This window comes from Malus domestica, chromosome 17 (assembly GCF_042453785.1).
Source record: "Malus domestica chromosome 17, GDT2T_hap1".
Taxonomy (NCBI): Eukaryota; Viridiplantae; Streptophyta; class Magnoliopsida; order Rosales; family Rosaceae; genus Malus; species Malus domestica.
The window spans coordinates 28,882,648-28,892,208 of NC_091677.1; the positions used below are offsets into that span (position 1 = coordinate 28,882,648).

Sequence of the window (9,561 nt, forward strand, 5' to 3'; positions counted from 1 at the left end):
TCTGAGATTATCCACTATCAATCATTTTGGTCATTCCATGAATAATTATGTTAAATAAAAATTAAAATGACAAGTTATTTGGTATGACGGTCTAGTAGTATTTCTCTTCACTTGTAAGTGAAAGATCTTAGGTTCGATAGTCGCCAAGGCAAATTTGAACCACATTATTGCTAAACCATTGTGAGGCTAAATTCACCCCACTCTCTTTAGTGTGGATAATATTGTTTGTTAAAAAAAGATTAATTTTACCAAAAAAAAAAGAAGGATTAAAATGACAAAACTACCCTCAATTTAATAAACAATATGCCAAAATGATTTGACAAAAAATGAGGGTATTTTTGTCATTTTATCTTTATTTAATGGAGATTTTTCATGGGATGACCAAAATGATTGATGGTGGACAAACTCAGGGACCAATTCTATCGATTTCAAATCTCAATGATCAAAATGAGGAGTTATACAAATCTTAGGGATCAAAATAAAAAGATGCAAATCTTATGAACCATTTTGGATAAATAGCCTCATCCGATATGATGTTGAAGAGTGGATATTAAAGCAAACCCATTCCGGCAGATTCCCTGGTACCTTTGGGGCAGAGGTTCGAAACCAGTTAAGAGCACTTTGTGGCCAGAGGCAAGCCGAACCTCAGGGAAGATTAGACCCACCCTTCGTGTGTTGGGACACTTCATGGTCTTTACCAAAACCCCAAACATATTCTCTCAAACGCCAGTCCTTTGGAATTACTGGGCAAAAACGCTTTATGCAAGAGCAAATCTAATAGCCAGCCTTCCGAACTACGAGTGAGAAATACACGAGTAGCTAGTTACTTGGTTCGTGTGGTGCAAGTTCAAAAGAAGGATTTGATAAAACCCAACACGATTCACTAACAACATTGTCCCAACTTAACTACATATTACAAAGTGTAGAGTTCCATAAAAACCTCGGTGATATTAAGAGTGAAACTCTGACATATAAGCTGTATATTATTTTGTTACATTTCCGCCGCGAGACTTTATTCTCCAATAGAATTCGTTATTGCAAGTCTACAAGATCCTACAACAATTGTTTACTACATTATACATTATACATTACACAACAATTGATGGACTTGGCAAGAATTTGCACCTAAAGAATTGCTTCCTACATACACATTACACATTATACAACAAAACCAAACAAAGCAAAAGTGAAAAATTAAAAATTGTTGGCTCGAGTAACAACTGATGCAGAATCTGTTACATTTTGGAAATGAAAACTGATTGATTATATGCCGTACCTCATCCTTCTTCCTTCGGAAGGTGCGCTCAACCTGAATATCGATTCAATGCCCAACCTGAAACGGAATACAGAATAACAGATTTTACATCTTATTTCGAAACTGGCGGAAGGAAATAGATGGTGAGAAGCCAAAACAAGAGAACACGAGTGAATAAGTTTTGCTAAAGTCAGAAAACCGATGTATAATATTCGAGCAAAGAGGATGAGTTGAACTGAAATATGATTCATCGAAATCAAATTTTAAACTGACATGTCTTCAATGTTGGATTTATTGATGAAGCTCATGGGAAAATCCAAGCAATTATTATTGTGCGAAGAATAAATCCAGAAAGGAAAACGTCAGAGAACAAAACTCAGAATATTTCTACTAAATTGCTTGCATCAACGACTTTACCAAAATTAGTGAGCTGGGCGATGTCAGTTGATCCTATACATGATATAGACAGACTGGAAGGATCAGGCTGGTGGCAGTGGACGCCGACAAGTTGGGCACTCCATCTTTACATCCATCCACCTTTGTAAACAACCCGAGTGAAAGCAATGATCACATGGTGTCACCTGCAAAGGAAATAGAACATTAAATCAAGCACCTAAGTTTGGGTACTTACATTACAATATAAAACATGCCGTCACAGTACCATGCGATCGTTTGAACGTTGTGTGAGATCAACTGCGGTCATGCAAATGACACAATCTGTGGTGCGATTCGTATTCTGATCAAGCCTTCTACAGTAGCTATATTTTTCAGGTAGAATCTGCAACCCATCAAACAGAAATGAGATATAAATATAATTACACTTCCACAAAAAAAAAAAAAAAACACTTGTTATACTAGCTGCACATAAACTACATTATTTTGATAATAAAGAAAGGAGCTCAAATTTTAACACAAAATTGGGGTGTGAAGCACGATATTGTTTACAGACCTTCAAGATGGGAATTTAAAAAGCATTTAGTTACAATCTTTTTTATGTGATCATAATATTAGTATTCTATATGAAAAGACGTTAGTTACTGTGCGATTGAAAGAAGCAATTTGTATGCTATTCCAATCGAATAAACCTGCTCCTTGCTTGGGTGAAATTCCACAAGAAGTTACCCGTATAATTAACATTCCTTCATAATACAGCAATGATGGCTGTCTTGATGCGAGGTTATTTGTGTGTCATTGTGCGTCAAAAGCAAAGTGTCAAGGAAAAGAATTCCCAGGAAGATATAAATGACCAGAGTTAGATCGAACCTGACGAGGAATGAACCACCGCGAGCCAAGATAGTGCTGAAGAAGAAGAATGGACGCTTGCAGTCCAATAAATACACCCAAACAAATACACCAACTCTTGTCAGGCTCAATGCGCATGAAGTTGTTAGGGCAACCAAATATGTATAATGGGATTGCAAGCCGCGTAACAGTCATGCCCAAGATGTAATGAGGATGCAAAGGTTTTCTTGAATCACGAATGACATTGGTGATAATTTGAGGTATCCAAAAGGAGTACATAAGGAGAAGAATAGGTCTCAAGAAGTTATGGAACTCATACATGAGCAAAATGCCTCCCAAAAGAATCCCATCTGCAAATAAGTATACAGTTAGATAAAGCCTATAATTTGAAACAAAGACTCATAAGCTAGAATATTTTCAGTCAACAGTATAAACCTAAGAGGGAAATCAAAGAGCACACATCGTAGGTTGCAAAAGAAAGAACATAATTTCTTAATTATTTTCCTATATGATTTAATTTCCTGGTGTTATGGAATTAAGATTACTTTCCTATTTCTAGTAAATTTACGATTTTTTTTTTTTGTAGGATTAGGTTATTATAAATAGGTGCGTTGTAATTCAATGTTGGGAGACTTAAATAATTTGATTAAACAAATCTTCTCCATGCGTATCTTCTTTTCTAGAGTTCTGTTCTGATGATGTGCTTCTAAATTCTCCTTGACCTATCTCTTTTGGTTTTTTAGATCCAAACCCTGATTTCTGGTTGCTTGTGCTACATCAATTGGTATCAAAGTCAATTAATGATGAACAAGTACTAGAATTTAGGGTTTGGAAGGGATTCTAGAAGAACTAGAATTAGAGCTCAAGATAAGAGAATTAGGAGAATTTTAGAATTTGAAGACAGAGAAGAAACAGATAGGTCGAGGAGAGATCTAGAACAGAAGGGAAGATTAGGTTTAGAAGACAGAGGCAAGAGATAACTCAGGGAGATGATTTCGTTCATCAATCAAGTGTCTCAATGTTAAATCACAAAACACCTGTTCATAATAATCTAATTGTACAACGAACATGAAGAATCCTAAATCTACTAGAATAGGAAAGTAATCTTAATTCCATAACAATCATGAAATTCAACAATAGAGGAAAATAAATAAAAATATTCCAAATATATTATTCTGTATCAGATACATTGGATTTAAGGGGCTGTTTGTAGGTCTACAAAGTCATCCCACTCATTGTCTACGTTGCTTAATTGTTTCTTTCTATTAAACTAATCAAGTTCTATTTTCAGAACAACTAATCAAGTTCTACCAAATTACATATTTCTTGAAACAAGAAGAGAACTAGTGACAACCCTCCCCAAATTATCCTCCAGTCTTTTTTGGATGCAACTTTTCTACCTTATTGCACTGGGTAAAACAAATAACTTACCAAATGGGCTTTAAAGTCAAAAGTTGATGAAATGGCATTCCACATACAAACAAAGAAGCATATATTCCAAATTAGTACTTACAGAAACGGCTATATAGAACTGAAAGCTCACGCCTCATCGTCTCCCAACCTTCCCCGCTATTTGTAGGCCTACTAGCTTTCCATATAGCAAGAAGATATCTCATCTCAAATATTGAGAAGACAACAAACTTGAAAAAAGCGGCAGTCGCAAAAGCATTAAACAAGGATTCTGTATGAACAAGAAACAAGGTTAAAATATATAGTTAATAAGGAGAAACAAGAGGTTAAAGCCTAAAAATACTGTTAATAAGCAAAAACTAACATGTGACAAACAAATGAGGTAATTATAGAGGACATGGGCACAATAATATTAAGCATGTGAAGAAAGATGCTCAAAAATAGGACATGTAATCTATAAACATAACAGACGATACACGTGTATCAGTCTGTAACAAACTCCATTTGGGGTCTTGAGAAAAAGATTTCTTATGTGGAAGCATGCACTTTGCAGTGACATTTTTTAAAGGCCCACCAGGTTTTATTTTCATCAGAAATCTATGTTCCAAAAAGCTGCCATAAGTTCGTGAAAACAATATTCAAAGTAGTTGTAATCAGTTTCTTATCTTAAATAACAGCATTTATCTCTATTTGCAGCTTTACAACAACAACAAAGCCTTATCCCACTAAGTGGGGTCGGTTATATGAGAGTTGCTCATTGTAATCTTAACCCCAATACTTCCTGATCACAATAATTTCAGCTTTAGTAGTGACTATACTTAAATACAACTGCTTCAGAGTAACACTCCTAAGATTGGAAACCTTTACAACAAGCAGGTAGTGAATCTCAACCAAACTTACCAACAAGTATTCCTGCAGTCAAATGTAGAAGGCAGAGATAAGCATCCATGATAGCCTGTTGGCCAATCATTAGAATCGAAACTTTGGCAGCCCCCTGAAAAGTGCACTTGTAAATACAAATGGCATGTATTGTTAAAATCCCTTTTTTTTTTGTATGTTCAGACAAAAGTTCTTACTGAATGAGTGTTGCTATGTTCCATTTGCCGAATTAAGAGGAGAACTTGGAGAAAAGAGACCTGAGGAAATACGTTAAGGAACACAAATATGGCATAAAACATTGAAATTAACCTGAAAGACAATGATAAATAAAGGATACAAAGGTGACCATCAAAGTATAGTTCACTGCTTTGTTGTAGTACACCTCCACATTGACAGAAGTAGCATTTAATATCAAGGGAGAGAAGCAATCTCCATCATCATCCACTGAAGGACTCTCCATCAATGATTCTATATGGTATCGATCACGATCTCCATCTAATAAAGATTTGTAGAAATTTGAATGAGTCTTGGACTTTAGAAACAAACAAACAAACAAATAATTATGTCCATTCACAACCTAGACCAAAAGGTTTTGACCTCCCACATGCACAAGCCCCTCCATTCATTAAGTTTATCTATTTATTCAGTAAAAACTCACAAAAAGTAGGCACAATTAAAAACTAAAGATGCTACGAGCACGTTCAGTATTAAAGAAAATAAAAGATTATATGAAAGAAACGAATCATGACATGTGCAAGAATTACATGATGAAGATGGTACATTACATAAGCATTATGTCCACTTATGTGAAAATCATAGACTAACAATTAAAAGTGCTTCTGAATCATATCTTATCAGGAAAACTGTTGGCAAGAAATGTGAAACTAAGTTTAGAGATTCTGTCCAAAAAAAAAAAGATTAGAGATTCTGTAGTTTCCAAGAAAAGGGATGGTGAGGCAGCAATTAAAAGGAAAGAAAGAATCCATACGCTGAGAAAACTCAAATACCATTATGGGTGGATGAGACACGTGAAACTTGGCCCGCGATTTCTACATTACAGTGTTTCTCCATTTCATAGATTGGAGCTGCAGTATGAGCAAAATAAAATTATCATAACATGAAAAAAGCAACATGAAAATAATTCATAGTGAAGTAGGAGAAATTACAATGTTTTTTCCTCCATATCTTATCTCTAGGAGATTCTTGGAAAACCTGGGAAGAGAAAACTCCAAGCTGTTGCAAAGGTACCATGTAACGTGTGAGTACTTGAAACCTCTGTAATTGCATTTCACTTTCTAAATTAATGACTATTACAAGTACTAGCATCTTTCATATATTTTTGGCACTCCAGATTGCAAAAATCAACATGACTAGCAGCACCGAGCAAACACCAAGGGATAATGCATATGATTACAGAAAGCAGAGTTATAAGGCTTCATAACAATGAATTGAACAAAAAATTACCATATGATACGGATTTGACAATAAATATTCTTCTGCTTGGCTTGACTCTCCCTCTTTTCCACTGCAAAATGATAAGAGCACATATTTTGTTTTCCTTAAAGAGATGGAGCACATATCCATAACAGAAGATATTAAATGCAAGCGGGTGTAAACAATTAATCAATGAAATGGACGAAAAGCTTTCAATAACTGAACCAGGAAAAATTACCTGTTAGCTACCATTCGAAGTTGTCTAAACGGCCATATAAATACACCCTCCACCCTGATTTGAACACCACCAACATTGTGTTCATTGTCAAACACATCATGGAAAATAATTACCCCCTATTGTCAGCCAAATGAAGAAGTAGACTGTTATTTTAAAAAGAACAATAATAACTTGAAAAGTTAACACTAAAACAATTGAAAGAAATAGTTCTATAGTTATGTAGGCCATGAGAAGATAGAATATTTGAGCCTTTTGACTGGTCATTTCAAATATGACATTTTAAAGATGATCAGAGCCCATCACAAGGATATATATACAGATGCAGACCTTACTTTGATATGATGGTCATTACGGGTTCAAACTACTCACCTGTACGTAATGTACGCCAGTTATTTTTGTCGGCGTGCTAACCAATTCAATGATACTGTTGCCATGGGAATTCCTAAAATCCGGAAATCTGGAAGAGCTATTTGTTGAATCAGGAAACTTCCAAGTCCCTGCAACTCACATGTAAATATATTATGTCTAAGCAGGTCAAGAAAGCAAATTTTACAGGCTTAGTTTTATCCATTAATGTTTACAGTAAGGTTCTTGAATATATGCGGAAAACATTGATTCATGCCGGAGAAGACAGAAAGAAAGGAATCATGCATTTCAAAAGATTCGTTGCAGTTAATTATTTAGATAATTCATAATCTTAGACTGTATCTAATGAGACTATGTTGTATGGAATATGTCTTTGGGTTCCCTTTGGACGTCTGTATCTTCAGAATGTATGCATACAATCCAGAGGCTTATGCCAGTCATCATCCATTGGGATAGAGTTCATATTCAGGCTGTATTGTATGATTGGAATTCTACTGCTGTACACTAGGTTTTGTTGGTCTGCTGACATCTCCTTTGCTTAGCTATGCAGTCTTTGTTGGTTTGTTTAGCTAGTAAGCCTAGTATATTATACATAGATTAGCAGTCTTTGTTGGTTTGTTTAGCTAGTCAGCCTAGTTTTGTTGGTTTGTTTAGCTAGTCAGCCTAGTTTATTCTACATATATTTGTGGGAAAACATTTTCCCTGTATTGTCCTGTTCTTGTTTAATGAATTATGTTTCTTGAATTAAGAAAAATAGCATTGTTAAGATAAAGAATATATATTTTGCAACTTCTGCTTCTAACCCAATTACTTCAGCAATAAGCCTCATGATACAAAATTCTAATGAGAACAATAAGAATATCTTATGATCCAGTTAGCAATGAACAAACCTTGAACAAGTAATAGCGGCAATAATTAACATTATTCAAAGGTATGATAAGTTACAAACCTCTGTAAGTTCCTGTTATATTCCATGTAGAAAATGGTCCCAAATCAATTTCATCTTTTTTTACAAATAGCCACTGCAAAAAGAAAATTGAGGAATTTAAAAGGTTGGTTTGTTCAATTTCATACCATTCCAAAACAAATTTTGGTCATAAACCTACTTCCTCATAAAAAGTATATAGATATGTCAAACAAATTATATCAATGCCATGTAATTGAAAAAATTTACTGGTTAACGGTAAACGACGTTTTACTTTTATTTGGGGAGGGAATGGCGAGAGTCAGACTCTTGCAGTGTTGTGGGCATAAGCGTTCTTTTATCTAATTTATAAGCCGCCACATACAGATGCACTTAATGCAGCCCATAAAATGGGCACAACCAAGGAAATAACAAGCAGACAGAAATATTGCAGGACATGTAAGTCATTGCTCATATAGTTTAAGTGATCATATCAACATTCCAAGTGAAACACCACTATTGCTGTTCTCTAACTAAACTAACTCGGAACTAAAAATAACGATGGGCTGCAGAACTCAGTATCTACAACTAAATTAACTACGAACCATGACTTTTTGAAGCAGCTGGGTTCATAACAAAGGTTCACAACATGAATGTTTAAGTTTTCTAGCAAGTATAACACCAATATTGAGCTCTCCATTAACCTATCTCTAGAAACATGAACTTCGATTTTACATTTATCATTGCATCTACATCCTTCCCATGAGTTAATATAGCTAGTATAAATATTTACATACACACAAACACAAATAGCACTTGGCAGATCAAATTCACATTTCCAACTGAAATTCACAACCTTTAACTAAAAACGTCATAAAGTTCAATCACAAACAACCAAATGCAACAAAACTAAGCATAGAAAGAAAAAAAACCCGAAATTTCGACTACCAACCTCATCGCCCCATGATCGAGCTCGTTCCCGCAAGGGTCGAAGACTGGCCACCGGCGGCAAAAGCACAAAAGCAACCCAAACCCAGAATACAACCCAGTACAGCTTGCTCCGCCGAGACCACAAACACCCCAAATTCCTCACGACCCCCGAACCAAACCCCATAAATCCCATCCCCGAAATTCAACTCCGAATTTCCACCGCCACCGCCAAGCCTCTGTGTTGGGAAAGAAATCGAAAAAACGAAGAGAAAAACAGGAAACCCATTGGAGTAAACAGCTTAAGAGAGGGGGGTTTTGCTTCAATTGGAGTCAAAGATTGGAGGAAGTTACCAGCCGATCAAATGGAGAAAGTGAAAGCACAACGACTAATTGACTTCTTAATTATTCTTAAGCAACAACAAAGAAAACTAATAACAAAGGAGTATCAAATTAGAATAAGTATTTAATTTGAATATATATTAAATAATATTAGTAATAATTATTGTGGGTTGGAGGTTAAGAGGGTTGGTTCGAGAGCTTAAGAGGAAGACGAAGGCGTGGGAATGGTGGTTGACATGTCCACTGGTTTTTCTGGTATTTGGTAAATGGAGGTCAAAGTCGGGGAGGCTTGTTCGGGGGGCAACGTAGGCGTACGCGCCTCAACGAACATGGGACTCGCCGCCCAAGTCAATGCGGCCTCGGTAAAATTGACGGACGGGTTAAATTGATAAAATTAAAAAATTATGTGGTATAATATGTGAAATTTAAAATTTCAAGACTTATTTTGTAAATGATTTCCAAATTTTAGAGTGTAAAATGTAATTAATACTAAATTTTTCATGACACACCCCAACCTAGATCGAGGCATGCTGGCCGTCACATGAGGGTGACATAGTCATGTGC

At 35.6% G+C, this 9,561-nt stretch overlaps 1 protein-coding gene across 2 annotated transcripts; it reads right to left on the reverse strand.

Moving 5' to 3' along the window:
- Window positions 1-945: 945 nt before the first annotated feature.
- LOC103432246 (transmembrane E3 ubiquitin-protein ligase FLY2-like) lies at window positions 946-9,350 on the reverse strand. 2 transcript variants are annotated; one of them, XM_008370427.4, is made up of 15 exons: window positions 8,681-9,350; window positions 7,774-7,846; window positions 6,828-6,955; window positions 6,459-6,574; window positions 6,251-6,311; window positions 5,953-6,019; window positions 5,794-5,871; window positions 5,124-5,281; window positions 4,984-5,043; window positions 4,808-4,901; window positions 4,011-4,178; window positions 2,519-2,847; window positions 1,917-2,033; window positions 1,673-1,836; window positions 946-1,333 (listed from the first exon to the last, which is right to left on the reverse strand). In XM_008370427.4, exons 1-14 carry the CDS (start codon window positions 8,849-8,851, stop codon window positions 1,735-1,737), a joined length of 1,722 nt encoding a protein of 573 aa, XP_008368649.2. In that variant the 5' UTR covers window positions 8,852-9,350; the 3' UTR covers window positions 946-1,333; window positions 1,673-1,734. The 2 variants fall into 2 exon arrangements, with proteins under 2 accessions (XP_008368649.2, XP_017186937.3); XM_017331448.3 differs by having other exon boundaries at window positions 5,953-6,061; window positions 8,681-9,314.
- Window positions 9,351-9,561: the final 211 nt, after the last annotated feature.